The sequence below is a fragment of the Molothrus ater genome, chromosome 10, assembly GCF_012460135.2.
Source record: "Molothrus ater isolate BHLD 08-10-18 breed brown headed cowbird chromosome 10, BPBGC_Mater_1.1, whole genome shotgun sequence".
Taxonomy (NCBI): domain Eukaryota; kingdom Metazoa; phylum Chordata; class Aves; order Passeriformes; family Icteridae; genus Molothrus; species Molothrus ater.
Genome location: NC_050487.2, coordinates 10,883,875 through 10,910,691, shown reverse-complemented (window position 1 = coordinate 10,910,691; position 26,817 = coordinate 10,883,875). Strand labels below are relative to the sequence as shown.

At 38.7% G+C, this 26,817-nt stretch overlaps 1 protein-coding gene and 1 long non-coding RNA gene across 9 annotated transcripts; one reads left to right on the top strand and one right to left on the bottom strand.

The window, feature by feature from the left end:
• Positions 1–720: 720 nt before the first annotated feature.
• On the bottom strand, positions 721–26,817 carry ZBTB38 (zinc finger and BTB domain containing 38). 8 transcript variants are annotated; one of them, XM_036388620.2, is made up of 4 exons: positions 26,686–26,817; positions 25,784–25,847; positions 24,901–25,118; positions 721–6,565 (listed from the first exon to the last, which is right to left on the bottom strand). In XM_036388620.2, exons 3-4 carry the CDS (start codon positions 24,904–24,906, stop codon positions 2,987–2,989), a joined length of 3,585 nt encoding a protein of 1,194 aa, XP_036244513.1. In that variant the 5' UTR covers positions 24,907–25,118; positions 25,784–25,847; positions 26,686–26,817; the 3' UTR covers positions 721–2,986. The 8 variants fall into 8 exon arrangements, 7 of the variants coding, with proteins under 7 accessions (XP_036244513.1, XP_036244516.1, XP_036244517.1 ...); XM_036388623.2 differs by having other exon boundaries at positions 24,901–25,039; positions 26,686–26,814; XM_036388624.2 differs by lacking the exon at positions 26,686–26,817 and adding an exon at positions 20,625–20,734 and having other exon boundaries at positions 25,784–26,271.
• On the top strand, positions 25,239–26,534 carry LOC118690013 (uncharacterized). The gene is made up of 2 exons (XR_004980720.1): positions 25,239–25,334; positions 26,263–26,534. It is a non-coding gene; the product is annotated as an uncharacterized LOC118690013 (long non-coding RNA).

The following is a 26,817-nucleotide window of genomic DNA, read 5'->3' as shown; positions in this document are numbered from 1 at the left end:
CTGACAAACATTTTGTTTAGATGAACAAATTTCATGATGTTCCACCTGTCTTTTTAATTAGAATTTCAAATAGAGAGAAAAAAAGAGCTTATTACAATTAGCAAACTTGTAACTTTTTTTTAGTTATATATCTCTCCTGACAACCATCCCAAAATGACCTGCATAATTTAGCTAAAGTTTGCTTTTTAATGCAGGTTACAGACTAGTGACACCTAGCTGAAGGGGGAAGTACTTTGAATATGCATGGTCTTCTATTTCGTATGTATCTCCATATTTTCATATGCAATTAGTTATTTGCATTTTGAGCTATATTTCTTGACAGAAGCCCAAAAAAAGTAGAGTGTGTAAAATACACAATCTATACTACAAGGTTACTAGCAGAATTGAAAGAATTTTTCAAGTTTCAGGTCCTCATGAACATGTTTAAGATGTTGCAAAGTATTAAACAAAGTCCACCTGTGTTTCCAGCCCTCTGAAAGACTGAGCAGGTAGATTCTGTTCTGTATTGCATTCACCCTGTATGATGCCAGGAGATACCATCACCTCCCTTGAGCTCTGGCAGGTTCTCAATTCAGTGTTCTGACCTTAATGAAGGGACTACTCGGTAACTGTGTTGCTTAATCTTCCACTGAAATAACTATCAGAAGATACGTATCTGTGCATCATAGCGATTATATAAGTATTAGAACAATTAAAAAAATTGACAGACTTACAGAAAAATAGGAATATGTTATTTTAATTAAGCAAAAACAGAGTTATAATCACTCTTTCTAAAAATAAAATTAGACTCTTTATCAATCCTTAACATCTGCATTTAATAATTTCTTCTAAACAAAAATACAGATGTGATTATGTAGCAAATTACAGTCTTTGACAACGTATAGCATTTAAGTTCTCTTACACTTACTTTAATTCTAATTTGGTCATTAATACTTGATTCATTACTGCAACATGTTACTTGTAGTAAAAGTGCCACAATTGAACTATAAACATGACATTGCCATCTATAAACTGCTTTGCTATAAACTGTAGAGAATATACAGAGTTACAAAGTTGTTGTGTTTTTATCAAAATATACAAACCCCCCCAAACCTAACACAAGCTAACATTATTTTTCTTATGAACTATACAGTTATATAAAATATTTGTAAAATTATCTTTGTATTTATAAATATTCTACCTTATTTGCTTTGGTCTATATTTATCACCATACAAGTCCACTCAGAAGATATCTTTGTGTACTTTCTTTGAAACATCTTTACACTTTCCTGTGTTTATTATTCTATTATCCTTATTTAAATGGAACCAAAGCTGCCATGAAACCAAAATTTCTCAAAGGGTTCATAGCATTCACCAGTGACAGAATAAGTAAGTGGACTGTATTATTACTTCAATCAATACTGTATTATCATTTCAACTGTAGTTTTATTGTACCCAAGCTATAGTTTCTTTTAAAATATTCAAGAAGACAAAGTTAAGTAACAAATTGTGAACCATCACAGAGAATGAAGTCAAGAATCACTAACCCTTGTCATGACCTAATTTTTTAACACTTCACAGGGATGAACATGACTACCAGAAATGCAGATACGGTACAACAGAGCCCTAGCATATAAAATGCAACTTGCAGACATACACCTGCTTAGACTTTTTGAAGCATCTCAGTTAAAATGAATCACACTTCCACAAAACAGTATTAACTGGAACATTTGTTACTGTCTTTCAGAAGCCCATTCTCCCAATTCTTAGTGTCCTGTGCAGCTGCAGGCTCCCCACAGCCTCTGGAGTGGCAGGCTGAGGGAGGCAGGAAGGCTGACACTCCTTCCTCCAGCAGCCCGCTCCCGGCCCCTCTCTGCTGTGGCCACGGGACACTGCTGGAAGGGTTGGTGGGATCACTGAGAAGGGACATCTGAAGGTTAAATGTTGCATTTAAGGCATGGAGATGACAGGGAACCCCACAAACTGGCCCTATACTTGTTTATACACAGGGACAGCCTCAGGGATATATATGGAAGCAAGAGTCTTATTTACCTACTCCTCTCAAACTCAAAGTATTTACGGGGAGTTGCTCTATTGTTTGTGTCCAGGCATTATTCCAGGATGAGGAGGGAAACTGTCTACATGTCCTTCTGTTGAGAAGAATTGTATTTCTAAAAGACAAGAGTTGCAGACCCACCAGGAGGTGGACATTTCTACACAGGATTTCTGTTTCGTAAGAACAATTTTCTTTAGACCAATGCACCTGAAGAGTTCTCCAGGCCACTGACACAGGGATTTATGCAGCTTGGAAGACTGGCTATAGCAAGTTCCACTGAACTTTTATTAAATGTCTGAGAGATATATAAATTGGGAATACTTCTCACACCTCCACTTAGACTTAACAGTTATTATGGTAACTACAAAACCGAATATGGAAAGGAAAAGAGTAGTTTAAACTCCTGAATATGTTTCGTAAAGGCTGAATTACAGAAAAGCATGGCAGAACTCAAATGTACTTCGGCACACCCAAGCCCATGAAACCCCTCCCACCTTCACTTTAGAATACACAAGATTACAATTAGTTCCTTTATAAACACATTACTTTTGTAAAAAAAAATAAAAAATGCGATGTATGGTTTCTGCAGCAAAAATTCCTTCTACAGAATACACCATGAACCTACTCATTACTTTTGCTTCAAACAATTCTGATTCAAAACCAGGACTGTAAAATAGTTCAGTGACGACTTTCTTGTAATATTAAGTAGAAGGGTTTGAGTTGGCCATTTTTATTTCTCTCTATGCTAGAGTCTGATGTGGCAAAAGTATTTTGGGTGTTGCAAATTAAATATGTATTATTGCAAATACTAGTTTTTCTGTGTTTTTTTTTTTTTGCATATATTGACACACATTTAGATGAAGAAATTTGACCTTACTGATACGTTTCCCCATTCAATACATCTTTATCTTCTCCAATATATATTTTTCTTCTCTTTTGCACAATTGTCACTCAAAGTATAACTTCTGTAGTTACATTTTGTGTATTTTTCACTTTGCTTCCTTCTGAGCCAAGGAAATGCGGATTTTCCAAAAGTTTAGTGCTTTCGTTGCAAAACTGTTCTTTTCTATCTTGTGTGCCTGGACTTTTGAATAGATGTTTCTTCTGGTGCATTCCCAGAGCAGCTGCAGTCTTGCAAATTTTGGGGCACTGAAAGCAAGCGTATCCTTTTCCATTATGTTCACGTACGTGCCTTTGCTCATGGTTCCTTTTGGTAGAAAGATACAAGAAACTCTGAAAGCAAAACTGACAGTGGTAGCGTTTTTCTCCAGTATGAATTCTTTCATGTATTTTGAGTGTTTCATTTAAAGTGAATGCCTTATTACAGTATTGGCAGACAAAATCTTTGACACCCAGGTGAATACGTTCGTGTTTCTGTAGATTACCAGGAACTGAGAAACACTTACCACAGGTTTTGCAAGTGTAGGGCTTTTCCCCAGTGTGACACCTCATATGCATTTTTAAAGTGGATGGACTTTGAAATTGTTTTTGGCATAACTCACAAATGTAAGGCTTTGAAGCAGCTACATGCCAGTGTACATGTTCTTGAGCTTCTGCTGTGGAAGACTGGTCTCTTTCACAGAGCTCACAGTGAAGATTAGGCATTTCTGTGTTATCCTCCTGGCTGACCACCTTTTCCTCAGGAGCATTCCTGAGCGCATACTCTCGACTGCACGTGTTGTGGCTTTCCATACCAGTGCTCTTGCTTCCGTGCTTTTTCCTCCACTTGGTCTTTTTCATTTTTCTTAGCTGTTTGGATTTCTTTTTTGGTTTATAGTTGTAATAAGGTCTCCAGGGTTTATCACTGGAGTCCTGGTCACTAACATCATCACACATTTCTGTCAGTTCCAGGCATTCTGAGCTGTAGAGTCTAGACGGGCTTTTTTCTTTTACCTCCATTTCTGGTTCTTCAGTGAGATTGTCCTGTTTGGACTCGTGTTTGGATTTTCGGCCCCTTTTACAAAACAGCTTAGATCCTAATATATGTCTTTTTACAATGGCTTCATTACCGATTTTTACTGTTATCTGACAAAGAGGTGCGACATTGCTGTCAGCAGACGTTCCAGGTAAGGCAGGCTTTGCAATGTATGTTTCAGTTTTACTGGACTCTTGGACAGTATTTGTAGTTTTGCTACATGAACCTTCAGATCCTGTCATGTGCTGTGTATCCTCAGTTACTTCTGCTCTGTTGTACAGCAGTGTTTTCTTTTTATCCTTAGTAGTTTTTGATTTTGTAATGCACTTCCCATAATTATCCGACCCATACTTACAGTCATCACTGACTGACTGACTGGGTGGGTTATTTGAAGATTCTGTCTTACTGTTTTCTATGGAAGTGACTGTTTTACTGTGCATTATTACTGAAGAAACTCTGCTACTGTGCATTATAACAGAGGGTGCAGAACTGCTGTAACTAATGACAGAGGTTGAATTTTCATTCACATTACCTAAAGACACAACTGAGGAATCACACTCCTGTGAACTTGAGTCATTCGCAGCAGTGGAAACTCTTTTTTCAGCTGGGAAAAAGTCCCTCTGCAGGTCAGAATTTAAGATACCTACTCCTCCAGAGAAAGAATTCTGAGTATTTGTGGAAGATGCTGCATTATTACCTGAAGGTGTATCCAAGGCCAGAGTTCTGTTGTTTGATATTATACTACGTTGGAAATTCAGCGGTGGTAGCTCAGAGCTAATAGAGCTGGGAATGAAACAGTTAGTAGAAGCAGTTTCATTAGCCTGGGTACTCGTTGGAACATTTTCATAGGATGAATTTCGATAGGATTTATAAGGCAGTCGCCTGCATTTCATAGGTAAGAGTCGATACAGTTTGTATGGGTACATATTTGGTTTTAATCCCCCATTGGCTGTCTTTTTATTTACTGACAGGCGATGGTCAATTGCATGGAAAGACTTCTGGTGATTTTTCAGTATGTAGTAAGTCATGAAGGTCTCCAGACAGAAAATGCACTGGTAGCGCCTCTCTCCGGTGTGCCAGATCTCGTGTCGGGTGCGGTACTCAGCTAACGCAAAGACTTTATTGCAGTAGTGACAAGGGTACGTTCTCCTCCAGGAATGCACATTTGCGTGTCTGCGAAGGCTGGACAGGGTGACGTAACTACGCTTGCAAACAACGCAAGTGTATAATATCTGCCCATCAACGACTTTAACTAAATGATCTGTTTCTGGTAAAGTGCAGTTTGCATTAGAACAATCAGTGATGCTGTTTTCAGACAAAGGAGGCTCTGTGTTCGCACAGGAGCTTCCATTCCGTCCCTCTGTAGCAGTACAGTTATCTGCAAAATTTTGTTCATTTCCATTGTGAGCTGGTAAGTTACTTGATCTCATGCAGACTTGTTCATGACTTTCCAGTATATTTAAATTTGCAAATTGTTTGCTGCAGTATTTGCATATGAAAGTTTCCTGATGCTCTGAGTGGAGCTGAAGGTGAGCAGTGAGTAACACCCGGTCATTGAATGATTTTGCACAATAGTTACAACTGTAAACAGGTGGAGTGACTGTCGCCCCAGATGCAGAGACATTAGCAGAAGTGTTTCCCTCTTCTCTGGATACATGTAAATCTCCTGTTTTATTCTGAGGTTTTGGAAAGGAAGTAATTGTCTGATCACCAACTGCTTCATGCTGGGCTTCTGCAGCGCTTAGAGTGGAGGCTGGTACTTTGGCTACAGCCAAACCAGTACCCTGGGGCTTAAAGGCTGACTTAGGAGTACTACCTGCTTGTTTTCCCTGCTGAATGACTGGGGTGGCTTGGTGATTTTCATAGCGGTCCTCACCCACCTGGTATGAAGGGCTGCTGTCCTTGTCAGCAAAAGGTGCTCCTTGTGAAGTATCTCCCCCAGAAGAAACTGCATAGGAGTGTTCAGCCAAGGTACTGGCTGGCTCAGCATCTTTGCACACATCGCTTCTGTCGAGGCCGATGCTGGGAGCTTGTATTGTGTCAGATACCTTTTTAAAGCTGGCCCTCAAATCAAGGGGAGAAAACAAATTGTTTTCTGTTTCAAAAATTGAGAATGCATTTGTAATTCGTGGTCCATTTGTCACAGCAGAATCTTCATGTCGCTTTTCATGTTTTTCCTCTTTGACGGTCCCTTTTTCATTAACACAATATGAATAGGGACAGGGGGAACTTGAAAAGTTTACATCTGTAAGATCTTCTAGAAATGATATTCCCAGTTTTTTCCCTGCAGCTGCAAGGTCCGTTACAGTTTCCTGCCTCTTAACAACTACTGTGGAACTGTAGATGTAATTCAGTATCTCTGTAAACACTTCAGCTTTGAGATCATCTAACTCCAGTACATGACCTGAAATACAGATAGTACGACTCCAAAAAATGTTTTTAAAATAAAGGCTTGAAGCTGCCAGCACATTACTATGGGCTTTAAATTTGGTGTCTTCCACAATTATGGTGACATCGCATAAAATACCCCGAATGCGCTGTTCATTTAAAATGGACAGTACAGTGTCACTGTGGAAGTCGTCCTTGAGGTCCTTTGAATGGGACATGACTGTCATCTACAAGAGAAAAAAAAGTAAATTAGAAGGCATTTTTCATCCATTTCAGTTACACATTAAGTTTATAGTCTATATTTTTTTAATATATTTTTTAGTTTATTAACTTTTAAAGTTTAAGAATGAGTAAAATTTTGTCATAATATTTCAGGTTTAAGCCATACATTCTCTGGTGCCAACACTACTGCAGGAAATGTCTGTCCAGATCAAGGAGGCAGGAGCACCAGTAGCTCCTCAGCAGGAGGCAGAGCATCCCTCTCACTCTCCCCTGGCTTGAGCTTGCTGTCCACCCTGAGCCTTTCACTGAGAATCACCGATGCCTTTTGCTATGCCAGCGGGTGCAGCTGCTCAGGGTCACGCCGAAGGACTCCCTGAAGCCTGGATGGAATTCCCCAGTATGCCACGGGGGCACCTGGCACAGCCGAAGGGGAAGGCTGTGTTGCCAAGGCTCTGTGCAGAGGAGGACTTTGATTCTGGGCTGTTTGTCAGACACCAACTTCACAGCACAGCTGCATCTGACCTCCTTACTAAGCTCATATTTAAATCACAGCAAGAGAGTCTCAGTTTCAGGGAAAGCAAATGAATGCACAAGGAACACAATTTGATAGACAACAGTGAAGTACCTATAATACTGTTTATGTGAAGAGATTTTTTTTTGAATAGTGATTAAATTCCCTCAATAATTTACACTACTTTAAATTGACTGAAAAGTTCTGAGTAAAACAAGTAGAAAATAATGGAATGACAAGTAGAAAATAAGAGAGTTCTTTTCTTCAGTTATAGTTCATACTTAGTGTTCACATTTTATAATTAGATAGTATGTTCTTAGTTTCTTTCAAATAGTAAGATTTAATTGCAGTAATAAATACCATTAAATAACTGCTAATATATAATAATTAGGTTTAATGCTGAAAAAAACTGTTTCGATTAGCCAGGCTGTTACTATATGAATATACTGGTTCATTCCATTGAGAAAAAATATGCAAAATATGAATGAAAAATATTCTAGAAAAAAATGGATTAATTTGCCAGTTGAATTTGAATTTTGACAATTTTTCCCAACTGAATTTTGTATCTGGTGAAAATCGGTTTTCACTAGATGTTTTTTCTCAAATTCAGATCTGTATCACATAATGAGGTTTATTCCTTTTTTCCCCAGGTCTGGAGTAGTCTTTTGAACTACTACTGTCCCTTTCTGACTTCAAGTCATGAAGAAATAGTTGTGCTAGTGGAACTTACCAATCCTACAGTAAAAAAAAATCACACTTCTTAAAGACCCTTTTCTTTAAACTTGTGAAATTAAATGCACCTTAAAGAATATTACTGACAGAAATTCTGTAAGACAGGCTAAAATATTACAACACTGTAAGTCAGGATTTACCTTCTAAATACTCCATCTGCTGCTCCAAACTTTAATGTTCAGCTTTAAAAATTTTACTATGACTTTTACCCTCAAATACTTTATGTTAAGAATGCCACTATATAAGATAGGTTTGTCCAAATGGCAAAATAAAGGTTTAACCCATATTCACTAAGCAAACAGCAATGGCCATTTAGAACACATTGGCTCATTCACCCAAAATACTGGTGTTATGAATGAAGTTCTATATGTCTAATTTAATAATCAACAAAATTGAATTTAGCAGCAATTTTAATTGAACAGCAATTTTATATAAACGAATACAATCAAGTACATTAAATATAATCAAGCATATGCAAAAAAATTTGGCAGTGATTAATTAAGTATGACTAAGGTTTACACAAGCATAAGCAAAACTGACCAGGGTATGGGGAGGGCTCCTCACCCTGCCTCACATACAAAACAAAGGAATCCAAACTACACTTATCTACTGTATGCTAATATATATTCATTAATATTTCCCAGAAATCTCCTCCTACTTTTGATTCCTGAAATCTACATCACTATACTGCATAGCACATGCTCCACTGCCTGCTAGGGGGTCTCCTGGCTTTTTGGTGGTCTTTTCAGAGGAAGGCTCACCATCTTCCTCACTGTCCTCTGAATAACCTTACAGGCTGTACATGCACACTAAGCTTTGTGTTATGTAAGTAAGCCTTATGCTCCAAATAAGCCATATTATTTCATAGATAAAACCACTACTTAGATTCCATACCTGGAATCATCCCAACTTTGCTCATCGCAAGGCTGATTCTGTTTTCTGGAATCATCCCAACTTTGTTCATCCCAAGGCCGATTCTGTTTTGGGATCTTGCTTATCTCAGTATTACATCCTGTATCCTGTTTTTCACGTGTACCATTTGCAAAGGGGCCCATCTGCTTTGTAACACTAATCACATATACTTTTCCTTTATTATTTGATAACAATTATTTTCTAATATATTGATATAGTTACGATTCAATTAGCACGAATCGTATCCATTTAATTAGCACGAATCATATCCATCATATCCATTATCACACTGGGAAGTAATCTGTTCTGGAAAATAGGCCCTTTATCACAAAGTTAAGTAATAGAAGTCATACACACTCTTGCTCTAACTCATCTAATTACACTCAGAACACTTTTATCACAAATCCACAAACTACGTCCCTGCAAATCAAATTACACAAAAAGCAGCAACAACTTTACCGTGAAGACAAACCAAACATACTATGAACCAGACTGTAATTTGGTACATTACAGATGAAGCTTGGAAGTAAAATTTTTACCTTGCAGCATGGCCACTGCTTCTATCAGGAAAGGTGTTGTCTTTGCAATTAGTAAAAATTTCTAATAGACTTTGATGGCTGAGAATTTTCAGTGCACAGAATTCAGAACAAAACTGTGATTCACAAAAAATACCTCTGATGTTTCCCATGATATGCCATGGATGTCAAGAAACAAATTCGTCAATATAATGGTGACAGAAACAAACACGAATATTATTTTGATTATTTGATCACTCTCAGCAGCTGTAAATCTAGATGCAATGTTTTGTGCCTTGAAATGTTAAAATCATACTTTATAATGGGTTTGTTTATGACACTAATTTGGCTTACACTAAGTGATATTTACTCATTTGGAATGGCAACCTGAAATTCACAGTGGTTAGATACAGTTATGTGCTTTGGCTGGGTATCTGAAAATTCAGATGTAACTGTAGATAGTTTTTGGCATATGGAGTCTACAGAAAGCATACTGACAATTCTTTTCTTCCAGCAAGCAGCCACTATTCCATAATTGATTCCTTTTTCTCATTGACAATGTCTGAGATTACATCTGACTTGCTCATGTGATGTGGTATTAGAAACCAACTATCAGCCATCAAAAACATTTCACAACAGGAGCTATTGATAGGGTTATTTCCTGAGTATAGGAAATAAATGATGTCAACTCTACCTCCCAGTGAACTGCTCCACAGGAACTTGCCTGTGTTTTTTCTGTTTCTTTATTGGAGACAGCTGGTTTTAGTTCAAAGACACATCATCTGACAGACTGACTGCTAAGTGTATCAGGCTGCTAATGCCATGCTGAGAGGCATACAAACCTAAGTGGGTTTAGTGCAAGTCTTGTTATTCAACTAATTATCTTAAAATTTATCTTCCTAAGGACAAAAGTGAGTATTTTAAATTTCTACTTGCCATGTACATAGACTGACAGCTTTTGCAGTCCTGGACAATTTTGTATGCTAAGTAAAATACTAAACTAGATTCCTTCTGTCAACATTGTAGAAATGATCATTTGCTATTTGGTCATTTAATTTTTTCTTTCTGTGTGCAAAACCATAAGCTAGATATCTCATTGGAAAGTTACACATAAAAATTCCAGAGCAAATCAGTCTTCAGAGCCAACACTTTTTCCTTCTTCATCTCAAACTACACATATCTCAAACCATTTATCATGTCTGTAATGATTCTCTACTGCCTTCTATTTCACCAGTCTTGCTTCTTGCATTTGGAAAAACCTGTCTGAAATGCTATAAAAATCAAAATGCCCTACCTAGCACACAAATATAAATGAAGTATTTTAGAAATTTTTCTACATTCCATTTGCAGCTCATCCTGTAAAATGAAAACCTGCTCTTCACTTTCCAAGGGAGCACTACCAAGAACCAATATGCATGGAGATCAAACTTTTCAGACGTGTTAGTATTAAATATTTTTCATTAAAACACTGGAAGGTCCATTCAGAATGTAACTACTCTTTTCAGTATGATTTTTATTATAGAGTTACAGAAGAAAATTTAGTTTTATTTGTAAATTTTTCCTAATACATATATAAATAGCATTTGGCCTATTAAAGGGCAACAAAACTCCTCAGCCAACTAATCCCTTTTTCCCACAAATCTGTATGTTAATTTCATACTTTTTACTCTCAATCCAGACATAAATAATTTCTTAGGCATCTCAACAGTACCTTTGTAGCATTACCTAATGGTCTTTCGTACACCTATGAATAACTTTGGGCTCAGGACAGCAGAAGTTTTGATTGGGGGTTACAGTACTATTTGCAGATTTTCTGCAAAAACAGTAATAGACTTAACCTGTCCTTAAAAGTTGTTGGAATCACTTGGAAAAATCAGATTTAAATATTCACCTGAAACTTAAGTGTAACGATCAGTAGGTTTATTAAATTATAACAGTACCTTTTCTGACATCAACAGAACAGCACTCCACAACAGCAGTCACAAATGAAAATAAGTAGTATTAAAAGTTAATGTCAAGATCAGAGATTGATGCATCCAAACACAAATTTGACTACATTCATAGATGACACTGCTAATTATAAATAGAGAAGCCAGCTCTACATGGACAGAGCTGAGAGTAGAAGCTACTGTTAATTTTTATATTAACATTACTCTGAAGTCAACAAAGAGTTCAGAATAAGTTTTACTGGCCCATGAATACCAAATACAAATTTTTTACTACCACAGAGAACAATTACAATCTAGGAATATTCTTTTAACTTCTGCTTATCTTTTGAAACCCATTGTCAGGCGAGTGTACCCCATTACATATGAGATTATTCTATTCCACTTCAGTCAGCTAAATTTGAAAGACAAGCTAGCGGCATAACAAAAAAAACTCCAAAGCATTAGGGGCAGTTGCTAGTACCCAGGCAAAATCAAAACCATCAAGATAAAAGATGAACTGTAGTAAGAATTCTCCCCGTTTTCTTACTCCGTGAATTTCTATTGGGTTTTTAAAGTGTTAGTATATTCTGATACTAACCAACAGGACACTACAGAAATATGTTCATTCCGTATCTTCCCTATGTTCAGTTTCACCCCACTCTGTAAAGGTACTCTGAAGTCTCTGTTTTGTTTCCAGCTGGCTTCTCCAGCTGAGGAGGAACATTCACCTATATCTCAAGTCTCCTTAAGGACGCAGGTTTTGTTCTAGAGCTGAAATGGAGGCAGGCATCCCCAACAAATATAAACCCCCAAACAAGTACATCCCCCCCCTACGCACACATCACCCCAGCTCTGACCCTTGCTTACCTGGAAACTTACTGTCCAACCATCACTGCTACGGCGACTGCCCAGTTTTTTATGGAATCATTTCACCAGTCCTATGTCGGCAGCAGGTCTGCCTGGATCAGGGCGCTGCAGCCTCACTGCAACCTTGGGCATGCAGGGCCGTGTTCACGGTGTCTAATGATGTTAATGATGTCTAATGACTTTCAATAGCTCGCAGGAGCGTGTAGCTTAGCGCTCACTCTACAGAGCTACACGTTACTTCTTCAACTGCATTGAGAGACCTTCTCTTTGGACTCTCGCTGCTCACATCCTTCCTTCTCTGTTGCTATAGAAGACCATTACTTTAAATGTTTTTTTGCGTTTTCCTCTTTTAATTCGACAGCTGGGGGGGGCTGGGGTGGGGTGATGGAATGTAGCCTAAAAGTATGTCAGTGTTAACAGACCTCTGATGGGTCGCGACGAAGCATTCCTTCAGAGCGGGGATCTTCCCCACTATTGGCATCCCGACCTTAATTCCCTCACTCCCCGCTTTACGCTTCCCATGGCTCTCCCACCGCACGAACAGCCCGCGCGGCCTCGGCAGCGCCACGCTCGGACACGTAGGACGAGTCCGTGCCCGTGCCCGTGCCCGTGCCCGTGCCCGGGCGCTCCGAGGCGGCTCCGTTCCCGCTCCGTTCCCACCACCGCGGCCCTTCCCGCCGCGGGTGGCCTCCCCCTGGCCCCGGGGCCTCCCCTCCCGCCCCCGGCCCGGCCCGGCCCGGCCGCCGCCGCCCGCGGGGGGGCGCTGCCCCCGCGCAGTGCCGGCCCGGCCCGTCCCGCGCAGCGCGATGCGGGCTTTGCGCTGCGCAGCCACGGGAACGCGGGGCCCGCGGACGGCTCTGCCGTCGCCTCCCCGTCCCGCGCCGGCTGCGCGCCCGCACGCACTGCGGGGCCCCGGTGCGGCGCGGCGGCCTCGCGCTGTTTGTGCGTCTGCGAGCGGCCCCCGCGCGGGCCCCGCATCGCGCCCGCTGATGGCGGAGCCGCGGTGCCCGCGCGGCCCCTCCCGCGGGAGCCGCCACTGACCTGCCGCCGCTCCGTCCCCGCCGGCGCAGCCTCGGCCCGCGCGCAGGAGCGCCCCGTCCCCGCGCCATTAACACCGCGCCCGCGGCCTCTCCGCGGGCGGCAGGCGAGCGGTGGCTGCGGCCGGGGCCGCGATCCCGACCCGGCGGCGGCCGGACGGCGCGGCCGCCATTTTGCTGTGCCGATCCCGGCAATGGGATTGCCCGAGGTCTGCCGGGCAGGGCCGGGCCCGCGCTCTCCGCCGCCGCCGCGCGTGTTCCCTGTCCTCCCTCCGCAGCGAGCGCGCCGCGCTCAGCCAACGCGGCCAGCGGGGGCCTGGGCCGCTCCGCCAAGCTGCTCGTACGCAATCGGTAAATTCAGACCGACGAGGAAACGCGGCGCTCCCAGAGCCCAGCGCCTGCTCCACGGCCATCAGTGCAGTGCTGTGCACGTCCCTGAGAATTCCTCCTGAATCTAACACAGGACTTCATTGCCTGACTCTCCTTCCAGGCCTTTCGGACAGCCAGAAAAAGAAAGTCTCTCTGAGCATAGACAGCTCTGTGCTACCTTCTGCCACTTCCCTCCAGAAAGCATAGATCAAACATATCCTTGAAAAAAAGACCTGAAATAAATTACATTTAAATAGTGAATAATAGTAACATTTACCCTTTTCATTATCTGATTATATTATCTTTTTTAAAAGCATATACAGAAACTCAACATGAGGAATTTTGTTTTAAGCAGTATTCTTACTCATAATTTAGGTTTCTTGATATTTTTTACTGCCTCAGGAAACAAGCACAACGTTACCACTAGTTCTTCATAAGCAGTAACAAACGCTCCCTTAGATAAAGAAGGACAGAGCTTGATTTCATCTGTCCAGATGCTCAACACATTTGGTACAGTTCTCCCAGATACTGTCTGTCTCAGCCTCTCACTGCAAATAGTCAGCAAAGTCTGTTTTTTCAGAACTCAGAATCATAAAGCTTAGAGAAAAACTGGGCTTTGAGACAGGTGAAAAACATTGTTAGGTAAATGAACAGTTTGGTTTTTGTCTTAAAGCTTGCTTTTGTCCAAGGCTAACCTATGTTTATTTTTACGAAGTATTCTGTATAAGGCTTCACGGGACAGAATCTTTATTTTCAAATCTTAAACTCATCCATTAAAAGCCCTGAATAATAGGAAATAATTAATATTAGCAAAAAAAAAAAATCCAGAAACTTTAACTATTTAATCATTGTCACAGTTGATGGGCCTGGAAGTTAGAATTTTGGTAGAGCCTCTTCATGATAAATGCTGCTTATCATTGCAGGAAACTGCTTAATATCAACATAATGTACAAATTCTGTTATAAAGGGGGGAGGTCTTTCTTTTTTCCCCCAGTTCTGTCTTGGAATTATCAGTGCTTTCCCAGTTGGTTAAAAGGTATGGAAGAAATTTTTTCCTGTCAGGAAATTGTCACAATTTCAGTGACTTATCTATACACACATTTTTCACTAACTTATCATTAAAAGTTCATCTTAGAAACACTGAACATTTCTGTGAAGAGTTTAATTCCTTCTGTAATTCTGGATCACTGAAATTCTTCCCTATGAATGCTCACATATTGAAGCAATGAATATGTTTTTAGCTTAGGGCTCTCTGCCACTGAAAAACGATTTCTTTAATCTCATGGCAAATTGAGTGATGAGATGACCAGTAGCTGTTCACCAGCAGCTGTGGGAATGGGAACAAATAAATGAAGAACACAGTGGTTTTGATGGCAAAGGCAGAGTGTGTCCCAGCGTTTTCCCAACGTTCATTTTTATTCCAACCTACATAATGGATAAGCAAAGTTTCATACTTACATGTAGGTTGCTTTTAATCTTGAACTTTGCCTATTGCTTATTTGCTGTTTTTTTTAATTTATTACTGTTTTAGATATGTATATACATAATCATATGTATTAATGAAGATTTTTGACACAAATGCCATAAAAAGTATTTGTGACAAATGTGTTGTCAGTAACAATACAATAAAATGGATTAAATTAAACCTGTTGTAATCCCTTAAAGGAAATAAATGCCTTACTGAACAAGCATCTTGAAACAAATTTAAAGAAGATTAAGTTATTAATTCCCCCTAAATCTTAATTTAAATTGATTATTTTAAATTATTTTGAAAATCAGATCCATAACCATCGTTTGTATAACTGATATGTCCAACTCAGAGACAATAATTTATTTGTACTTAAACACTGGATCCTCTGGCAGTCTATAATATCTATAGACACTCTAGATATATTAGTCTATAATATCTATAGACAATATAATAGATATGGAGAATGAAAAAATGAATCAAGTTTTCTCTCTTTTTTTTTAAGGGGTGTTTTCTTAAGGCAACTTTAGCTTATCCACTAAAAAAAGAATCACCTTTTCTGTGACTAGTAGTGTAATTGAAGGTACTAATTTCCATACCTACATACATACATACATATATATATATATATATAATTTGAGCTTTTGAGCTATTGGGAATTCACAGTCCCATCAGCTCATTGGGTGTGAAAAATATTCTTCAGAAAAAGTAATTCTTTCTCTAAGGCTGTCTTGGCCTCATCCAAGATTTTACATAATCATTCTATTGTGTCATGGAAGACCGGCTGGAAGCAAAGAAAATGGAGGCACTGGTGCTGCAGCTAGAGCTGTGAATGCCCTGCAGTGATATCTGGGAGAAGTCAGACAAGATCCATGTGCTCTGCAGCCCTGATTCCAGGGTGTAATCCCCAACACTAATGATGTACTTTGGAAACAGTGAGCTTGCTAGAGTATATGTACCAATTCCTATTAAACATAAATGATTGTGCACTACAGCACACAAATACTGTGTTCCTTTTAGAAGGAAGTCCAAGGAGTTTAGCATTGGATTATTTCTCATATGGTAAATCTGCAAGATCTAGAGAAAATTTTCAGCAAATCTCTTTAAAATGTATAAAACATTTCCAAGGTTACTGAAATGGTGGTGTTGGGATGCTTTGCTGAAGTCTGATAATCTCACTTCTGCAAGTTGTGGCATATGGTATTCTTTCTGTAAGAGTATTTAATGAAAAAAATGTGCCAATATTCCTCTCTAGACTAGCAGTTTCAGTTCTTAAGCAACAGCAGAAAACAACATATAGAGCATTACTCAGTCTTGCAAATTCCTCATAAGCAACAGGAGTTTGGCCAGGATTTGACTGGTTTCTGTCTCGGTGCCTAGACCAGCCTATCCAAGAGAAAAATGCTAGGATAGACTGTCATCTTCAGTGCTCTCCCTGCTGAGGTGAGAGCATCCAGGAGTGCTGCTGAGAAGGAAAGAGCTCCTCTGGACCCTCAGGCAGGCCAGCCCTTCACTCAGGAGGGGCACGGCAAAGACCCAGCAGCCCGGAGTGACTCCAGCTCCCCTTTGTGGCCCATGAGCAAGGGAAGGAGTTCATGTGCAGCCCTCTTGCTCTTATTCAGCATCAGGTGGAGGGAGAAGGAGCCCAGTTACAGCATCTGCAGCAGCCCCCTGCCCTTTCAGGTCTGGTGGAGAGGAGAGAAACCTGGGACAACTCGTCCAGCTCTCAAACTGTGTGAGCTGTGCACATGAACTGAACTCAGTCTTTCTCCAAGAAATGCTGCCTTCTTAAAATTTAGCCATGGCCTAATCAGAGTCCCATTAACACTAAACAGGACATATACAAGCAATTTTTAAAGGTGTAACTACATACTTTTCTTTTCTAAAAAAGAAAATGAAGCAACAACAATAACCTAAATCCAAATTCTTCTCTTGCACAAAATACAAAAGCTTATCTTGTACTGCTACTAAGAATCAGCTGACTTGACATCTTGCTATCTCTGAAAGATCTTATTATTATTTTCCATTTAAGTCTTTCTTTTTTACGTGCTGCTGGCAAGCTGTTTTCTAGCTGCCTACACTTGTAGGACATATCAGTCCTCAGCTAACAGAGACCAGTTGCAAACATGAAGCTATGTTTACAGGCAGAATGACAACAACAGACATTCTTCTGTTGATGACTGTTGTCAAATGTAGTGATTAATATATTTGAATAGCTTGAAACAAAAGAAGCAAACTAAACATTTAGGTTTTGTTCATTCAGAACAATTACTATGTGGTATTCTGTTTCCTGTTCTGTTATCAGAAAGGTAAAATAAAAGTAGTTTACTTCAGCCTCTATTTTCCAATTTCCAGAGGAAGCATCATTTGAATATGGGAGCCAGCATCCACAATGAAGCTCAGGGCTGCTGTTCTGGGTGAGATATGTGGGGGCCAGGCCAATGCATTAGTTCTTGCCCTTTACTACAGCTGATGTGGCAAATAGAGTTCAGTCTGCACCTGCAAACACCTTGTTCAGTTGGTCTGCCAGGTGGCTGGACACAGCCCTTTTGGAAACAGAGCTGGTCTTCACATTGTTAATTTGCCACCACTAGCCTCCAGTATTCCTTAAAATTTTGCAAAATATTTTTGGTTTTGCTGTTGTTTTGGTAAACCAAAACCAACATACGAGGGATAGCTATTGCTGTCAGTCATCACTTCAGTGTGGCCAATATTATGACAACTTTCTGAACACTCAAGAACTTCATATGCTCTTAAATATACTTATGCTCCATTTTGTGCTGACCAAAGGGGCCCAGCCCAAGCCCTACTCCTCGTTTTCCATCCTACTGCATGATTCCAAACTAAAGGCTGAAGCAGGACCTCTGCTCATGCACTGGAGAAGAACTGTAACAAAAGCAGATAGCACTGGCAGTACAAAGAAAACCGTGGTGTCTCCAGCTCTGGTTTGTGCTGCTTGCTCTGCCACCAATGTGAACTGTTCAGATCTGAGCTCAGCTCAGGTGGGGGACAACAGCAACAACAGCAGTAACAACAACAACAACAACAGCAGCAACTACAACAACTACTACTACTGCTGCTGCTGCTATTACTACTACTTCTACAACTACTACTGCTACTGCTGCTACTAAAACCCCAACAGTTGGCTTGCCTCTCCATAATAATTTCCCAAACTCTTATTCACTCAGAAGCCTTAATAGTAAGTAGCATGTGATAGTACATATCCACAGTGTTTATGGTTCAGGATCATGAAAATTTTCCTGTGGCAGTGTTTAAACTATCTGAAATTAATACTGGATTCTGGTATTGATTCTCATCTTGGCTGTTGAGAGTAAGGGAAATGTTGAAAATTGTCAGGATAATCTTCATTTCCTAAATCTGATTGTTATTATATCTGAAGTCTACTCTCTTACTAAGCACTCCAAAAAAGTAAATGGGAATATTTTCATTGATTTCAAGGCAAATTCAATGAGGCTACTTGTTACCTAAGCAACTTCTCAGCTTACACCCACTGAATTTAAACCCGAGATTTGCAGATTCCCATTTCCCCCATCTTTTTAATTAATAGGATTTTAGACTTCTTTCTTTAAAATATATAATTTGGCGTAACCCAAAAGGTTGGATACACTTTTCATTTTAAATATAAATTAATACTTTAAGAAGAAAGGCCAAAAATAACCTGTACATATACTTGCTGAAGTCAGTAAACAAATTTCTCAGAACTGATCTTATTTATTTAAGCTTCTTTTTAATCCTGGATTGAACACTTGCACAGAAAGTGTAAGTGCTGCCTAAATGCTACATCCAGATATTATTCCAAAAGTCCATGATCAACTGTGATTTTGGCTTCCACAACTGTTTCTTGACCCCTGCATTCTCCTGTTGTCTGGCAGAAGACAACACTTGGGTCATATCTCTTTGCCTGGCCACGTTAGCTAGAACCAGAGTGCTACAAGCAACACCAGCTTCATTCTTATTTAGTGGCTTCAGTTTGTCACTGTGTAAAGCAATATGATCATGCTTGCTTCTGAATGCTGGTGCAAGATTCAAATTGAGAGTGCCTGAGCATTTCTGAAAGACACCATTACCCATGATTTCCATCTGTACTTATAGCAGTGCTCTAAGTATTCTGAATCCTAGAGGAAGGTTTCCATTTGCAGGCCAAGCCTACCATGCCCGTTTTATCCAGCTATTCCAAGCCAAATTGAAAGTGCAATAATAAAAAGTCACAAGAGATATTTTCATTGAAAACATGAGGGGTTTTGGTTAAAATCTTTGAGTATTAGGAAACCACACTGGGCCATGCCCAGAAATCTTTTTATATGGTGATTTTCAAGATGCATGCATTATTGTGAGCACATGGTATGTAAATGCATTGGGCTGCTTAATAAGCATTCACTGACACACATCTGCAGCTTTGCTAATGTACCTTTTATTCCTATGTGGTTGTCAAGGAAACAGGTTATGGCCCAGTATTCTGTCTAAAATATACTGAGCAAGTGTTCTAAGATAATTTACTTAAAATAGATACAACTTGGGTTTTGTAGCTCATTGCTTCTTTAAATGCAGGTAACCTGAATTTATCTAATTGTAATGTTTCACTAATTAGTTTAAACCACCAATGCCATTTTATTGCCTCTGAAAATCCTTTACATTTTCTGTAAAGGAACACATAACATTGCATATTAAAAGTAAACTTAATTACAGAAGACATTTTGAGATATTCTAGGAATTGAAGAGGGCTTTTTGACTTGGGATTGTGGTATTGTGTTTTTCTGGGTTTTCTAGAAATTTGATTCCTTACTGTACATTCTGCCAGGTGACCTTAATTACTTATTTCAGTTTGGAGATACCACAGCGAGAATGGCTCTGATGCAACAAAGCATTTCCTACCGAAATTTGTGCAAATATTGCCACTGAAATTACTGGGACTTCTCCCTTTCTTATACCCTTTGGTACCAAGAACCACATTAAAAATTAATGAATTAGTCAGAATTTCACCAATTCGTTCATTCAATACAAGTATATCTTAAATCTGAAGCACAGATACCAGACTTATACTAACCAAGATTATTATTGGACATTCACAATAAGAAAAAATGAAACTGCTAATATTTGAAAAAGCCGTGCAAAATGTGAACTGTTATTTTGAAATATCCTTTGTGATTATTTATCACAATACTATACCTGAATCTACAAACTGCTCTTTCCAGCTCATGAATCAAGAGGCTTTTTTGTGTCCCTGATTAAAGTCATGTATAAAGGTAGAGATTCTATGAACTATACCCAGCTTAACCAACACAGCAGTGTCGGAAACAGGCACTGGCACTGAGAGTTCCTCTGCCTTTGCTGTGTGGCACAGGTTTGTAATGAACACTCGTGACTGGGATCCAGAGCTGACATTCTGGCATGCTCAGGAGGTTTGTGTGCATATCAAAATGTTTGGTTTGTGCAGATCACTGGAGGCTGTAACAACCTGTTTCAAAAAGTATTCTGTCTGATTTTGTTTGTCCAATCTCTATGGAAATAGAAAGCTGGTAGGAACTGGAAAAATCCAACAATACTGATATGCAAATAGAGCAATGTGGTACCATAGTGAGAACAAATCTTAAATTATTGTAATAAACTAAAAATTAACAGAAAATATACCCAGGTAATGTAGTGGTGATGGTGTTAAATAATGTAGCTCTATTTCTATGTGAAATTACCCCATAAACTTACCCACCTAAAATCAGGTTGTTCTTCTGTTAGAGTCTTTTAAAAGTGGTATTGACAGGTATTTTCAGCAAAACCATCTCAGTAATTTTGTGAACTGTGTGGCTACAGTATATCAGCCTGCAAAGGGAAAAATCCAAATTTAATGACTGAATTATTAGATGAGTACTAATTTCCACATACATTGCGTAATTCATCAGAATTTTCCCTGGGGTGCTGTTGGGCTCCAAATCTACATCTGGGAATTTTAGAACACACCAGCAATAAACCAGTAGCATTAAACAAACTTCTGCTGCATTGTTTTATTATGGTTTAACCTGTGTTGTGCAGACTGGACATAATGATATGTTCTAGGCAGAAATGTAAGGATGTTTTCAAGTTTAAAGTAATTATTTTGAAAGACATTTTCTTTCTCCTCTTTCTCTTCCACCACTTTTCTTTTGATCTCTCTTGTCACAGATATCACCACAGGATCTGTGATAATGACATTTCTAGGCAGCTCCTGTTCTCTGGAATACACTTCCTGTATTTCTCTGCTTAAATGATTATTCATCACTGTCAAACATCCTGATTTTATTATTATGTATCAAACATACTAAAAAGCTTTTCCTGTAACAGTATAAAGATTATGCAGAACCGGGTTCTGTTTCAAAGATACTGAAAAAAATGAAATTGTTCCATAGAGAAATTGCAAAATCATGCAGATAAGGCCTTATGACTCAGCTGATAGGCACTCATATAGCAGCAAGTATGGAGCAGCAATTAAGAATACATAGCTCCATCCTCCATTTGCAAATACACCGTATGCTCTTAGCATTAACATTGTACAGGAAATACAGGACCCATTACTTTGGCTTGAAAAGGTAAGAAGGTGAGCTAATTTTTTGTTGTTGTTGTTGTTGTTGGTTTAGCCTGGTACATTTTTAGTATATGTTAATTTGAATAAGAAATCTGTAGCTTACATCTGCCCTTAACAAAGGCTAGAATGAAAAAAAAAATGCAGTAAGCCATTATTATTACCTCAAATTCCAATAAAGGCATATTCATAAATGACCAAAATATGATAAATGGTAAGCTTAAACATCATGTTTGGAGGAATCCAACAGTTAAGGATCTTACCAAAGCTAAAGATTTCCCAAATTTGATAATACTGGAATTCAAATACAATATTATCCATAAGAAAGCCCTTTTAATACTTAGTGAAGCCATTTATGTGAAAAAGCACAACAGACTCTACCTCAAAAGGGTTAATTGGTACCTATTCATTACTACCAGAATCTGTTTAATAGTCTGACAAATATTATCTGAACACACCTAGTTTCCCACTGAGAGACCTGCAGTTTCAAATCTAAATGAAGTTTAGAGGCAGAAGTAACCTTAATTAGAAAGACCATTGAAAAACAAGTAGGACAGTGTCCAAGTAAATATTTTTTTTGTTTGATTTCATTTTTACTCATGCTTTGCTTAGATTTCCCGTTAAGCAGAAATGGAGTTTGCATGGATAGAGGAACAAATTCCAATTATAAAAAGGGCAGTTCAGTACCAACAATTAGATTTCTGTGATAAAATTAAACACTCCCTCCCCCCAACCCACAAACAAAATAAACCCAAAAACCCTAACAGGCCCCACTGACAATAGCATTTGCAGGCTGTGCTGGAGGTGGGAAAAACTGCACCTGCTCCTCCATGCCCTGGTTAGCCCTCTTAGTAAAAGAATAAAAAGGATGAAGTTTACAGAAGATTTTTTATGGCACCTCTGTCAGCAACATTCTGACACTCTGCATTAGCTGGATGTAAGTGCCACTGAAATACATACAGCAACCCACGTACAGCAGTCAAAACTGGAAACAGCTTGCTAATTACTGGACTCCTCCTAAATAAAGAAATCTGTTTCTATCGCTAGAAGAAATTACCGTTCGTGGCTGCCAATGAGTTCTTCTGGACTCATGAAAGCACTTGAGTTCAGTTATATTCATTACAAGAGGACTTGCACCCCTTAACAAAGAGCAAATCTGCAAATGGATTTAAAACAACCATAGGGAAATGTGCTCATGTAATGGAGCTACTTTTTAAAAATGCCTTGAGTGGATATGTTTAGACACAAAGATATAATAAAAACAGTTTATTGCTAAGTGCCCCATCTTTTCTAAAGATAAGTGTCAGAGGCAATAAATAGATTAGACATATCATTTGCTCAGCATTTCCTTTAAAAATAACCACACAAGAAATAAACAAAGAAGTTTACTTTCTTACTACATTTAATGGTGCCCTCCATATTAACATTTTAGATAGGAAAATAATCAGCAGAAGCAAGCTACTGGAGATAAATCAAATTACAAAAATGCAGGCTTTAATACGTCACTTGAGAGATGCTGTCTGTTACGTTTTCAGTTCTGCTTCTTTAGGTGGAACAGACGAATACTGGAGTGCATGCAATTATTCTTATAATTATGAATCTAATGGTTTTATTGTCATCATTAAGGATTTGCCTATTATGACACATGACAAGTCATATTCCTGAACAGTTATACTCTGCTCATTTGGAATTCACTGAACTGGTATATTTAGAAGTAAATGAGAATTAGTTTAATATTACTCATACTGTCAGGGCTATTATTGATAATTGGCTGTGCTTCTAAATAGCTCCTCTGCATTCACTTTCAGTGCTGAGTCTTCTTCCACACAAAATATACTCATTTTAAAGTCAAGGACATGAAAGGAAAATGGCTTCCCTGCTGCAAAAGTCTCATTGCAGTAGTGAGAATTTCTCAAGTCACGTACAAAGGGCATCGACGAGGAGATACACTACGTTATAAGCTCAGTGGAGACATTCAGTACCATCTGATCTGTGTAGGCAGTTACCTGTGGTATACATAATATTTAACTTCACTAGCATGGTAAAAAATATTAGCTAAAAATAGAAATAAAGAATTATAATACTTAAATTTTGCAAAATTTACAAGGTCTGCAAAATACCGCAGACCACAAGTGAGCTTATTCTCTAAAGGCTTGTTTCAGGTCTGACTGGAGTTCTTTTGCAGTATGCTTAAACACAGTTCTTTCCCTGAACTTCAGACTGGGTCCACTATTTAAAGAAAGGTTTATTAGCATTACTGTGGCTGAATTCAGCAAAGTTGAAAGAAGGTTTAAACCTTCTGATTCTCTACATTTGTCAGCTGCTAAATGCTTTAGTCATATTTTTATACTTGTGATGATAATAAAACTATTACTTTATATACACACAGTACAAACCTTGACCTACATGCAAGACTGGGCTAAATTAAAAAGAAACCAGGGTACGTTTCTGGGAACAACCAATGCAAACCAGAAATAAACCAGGTTTTTGTGTGTACAGCTTTATAAACATGGCATCATTTAAGAACTGATAGCCGCATGGAAACACAAAGTGAGATCACATTCTGAGTTAGAACTAAGAGGAAACAACTGCGACATTTCCATTTGCATTGTGATATTGCCACTAAAGGAATAACATCTTTCTACATCTCTACCATTGAACCTTTTTAAAGGATTTGGTTGCCAAGGAAACTGGTTCTGGCCCAGTATTAATTTGAAAGAAATATATTATATGAGTTGGTGTAAGTAATACAGTACTCATAATTATTGTTATTCTTTATGTTCAAATTCCAGGTTTTTACTTAAGGCTGTTAAGTTTTTATTTAATATTTTTTTTGTGTGTGTGAAGTAAAACATATTTCAGTGAACTGATACTCAGTTTAAGCTGACAGGGCCATTTATATCAATCTCTCTCTTTAAAGTTCTCCTACCTTTAAATAACAAGAAATACTGCAGTTTTATGTTTGTAGCCAATACTGAAAATATAAGCATTAAAGCATATTATTCTTTAATTAATATTTCGCACAAAACACAAAACCGCTTATCACAGAATTTAAATATTTTTCTTTTTTCTAATCTTCCTCAATTTTTATTTCTGTCTTTTAGCTGCAAGTTTAGTAATGCTTATAGTCAGCTTTAAAATGTAATGGAATCAATAAGGTTTTCAAAAATTCTTTTGTTGCATAAGCGTTGCCACGCCCTTAGTACATATGATTATTTTAACAGACATGATTGCTTCACTTTCACAATAGATTTTAAAAAAACAGATTAAGAGTAATTGCCATGCCAACATGTGAAGACAACAATTTAATATAGATTGTTTTCATTAACAGTTTAGTACATTTTAAAACTGAAAGCTACATTCCAAAGCCCATTTCATGTTCTTGCAACACTGACCAAGAAAACAGTAAAACATGCAAATCTCAACCTACCTGCATGTACCACTTAGAGCAGTGTTAACATGGCAATGCACCCAGCCATTTTTATGTAAAGCGATGGAGATAAGTTCTGTTCGTGGTCTTCTTGATAATTTTTTAGAAGCAGTTGTCAAAATTCAGCAGCTTGAATAGACTGTGAGCAGGAGAACTGAGTTTATCAACAGGGAAAGCAGAAGTGGGAAAAAAAAGTCCTCATCCAAGGTTTTCTGAAACTGCAAAACAAGGTTGGCTTTTTTTTTTTCTCCTCCTCAGAGGGTTCAAAGCTTGAAGCTGACCACTGCAAAGGCCACTTGTCACATTTACTGAAAATCAACCTATTGATATCACAGCTGAAAATATAAACTTGACAACCAAAGCCCATTGCACAACGTGGACTGCGTAAGAGTTAAAAATAGATTTGACGTGCCTCCTACCTGCATAATAAATATGTAAGTTTCAAGTGCTTTAATTCGATATTCACATTAATTAACAATACAATATACATTATTTAAACTACAGTAAATGCAAGAAGAAAAAGGGTGACACCATCTGGAAGCACAGTTTGCTTTTTTTTTCCTTTCCAAGGGCTAATAATGTAGTTTGAATGTGATGACAAGCTAACAGCTCACCACATTGCAAATGAAAAAAGAATTCTTAAGGTGATGCTCAAATATCTAAGCTTGTAATGAAGCACAAACCAGTCTTCACTACTGCATGACATGGCACACAGACCATTTACATACTCACATTTGAGATACTAGGCACAGTATAATGAATTCAATACACAGCATGCACACAGCACAAGCAACGTTAATCCTGCCTGCCATTTTAGGCTTGCAGGAGTAAGATACATACTGCAGCACAGCTCTGGTAAGGGAGGAGGCAGGGGACAGCTCACCTTAAATGCAGTATCTGATTAATGTTGTAAGTGACATTGCGTATCAGCTACGGTCTTGGTTCAACTGGGTGGGAGGGAACAAAGAAAATTGTCATCAACTGGTGATGCAAGATGAGCTCCAGTCACTAACACTGTTAGCAAACTCCAAATTCTACAACGATAAGGTAGTAGGCATTTCAAACTCTTATCAAAATCTCTTGTGCAATGGCTGAGTCGCCTGCCGAGGAAAACAAAACAGTCTTCTTGCTTATTGGAGAAACGCTGCATCCACTACAGCAACATCCTCTCGATGCAGAAAGATTGCACGTCGCACATATTAAATCCTGAATGCATTTGCTGTGCTTTCTTAATTTTTAAGTTCCAGTATTAAAAAATAAAATTAAAAGCCAATAATAGCAAAAATAATGTAGCTAAAAGTCTAATGTTCAGACAAATAAAACATTTCTTTTTCTCTCCTTTCTGTTTTCTCTCTTTTACAGTCCATCAAAATCCTGAGCAGTATTGACAAACCACACGAGCACCGGGTCTGACTGCATGATCAGCTGTCTGTGTCTATGCTACACCCTGTTAACCACAAGCAGTGTTAGAGCTAAATATATCTGCAATGCAGAAACAGTAGGTGCTATGTGGTACACAATTCTGATTAGTTTTAAGATATTTTTCTATCCTCAGATATAACAAATAAAATAAAATTTGCTGCTGATCTCTGTCAAGCATGGTATCTGCCAGACTTACAGAACATAAAAGCTATCCTAAGTACACTGACCTAGATAACACTAAGAAGACTTAAGCAGCGTGCAAGCATACTCACTGTCAAAGCAAGGAAAACGAAACAATGATTGTCTAATCAAACTGAAAGCAACAACTCACTAGCACAGTATAAATTCCAAAATGCTACGTACTGTATATGCACATCTCATGTTATTGGAAGACGCAAAGCTCCTTTGTTTTTTTTTTTCTCGGCGGCTTTTCTTAGCTACGGTTGCACAATGACATTCTGACATCATGGAGGTCAATGCAGATACTAAAGTGCT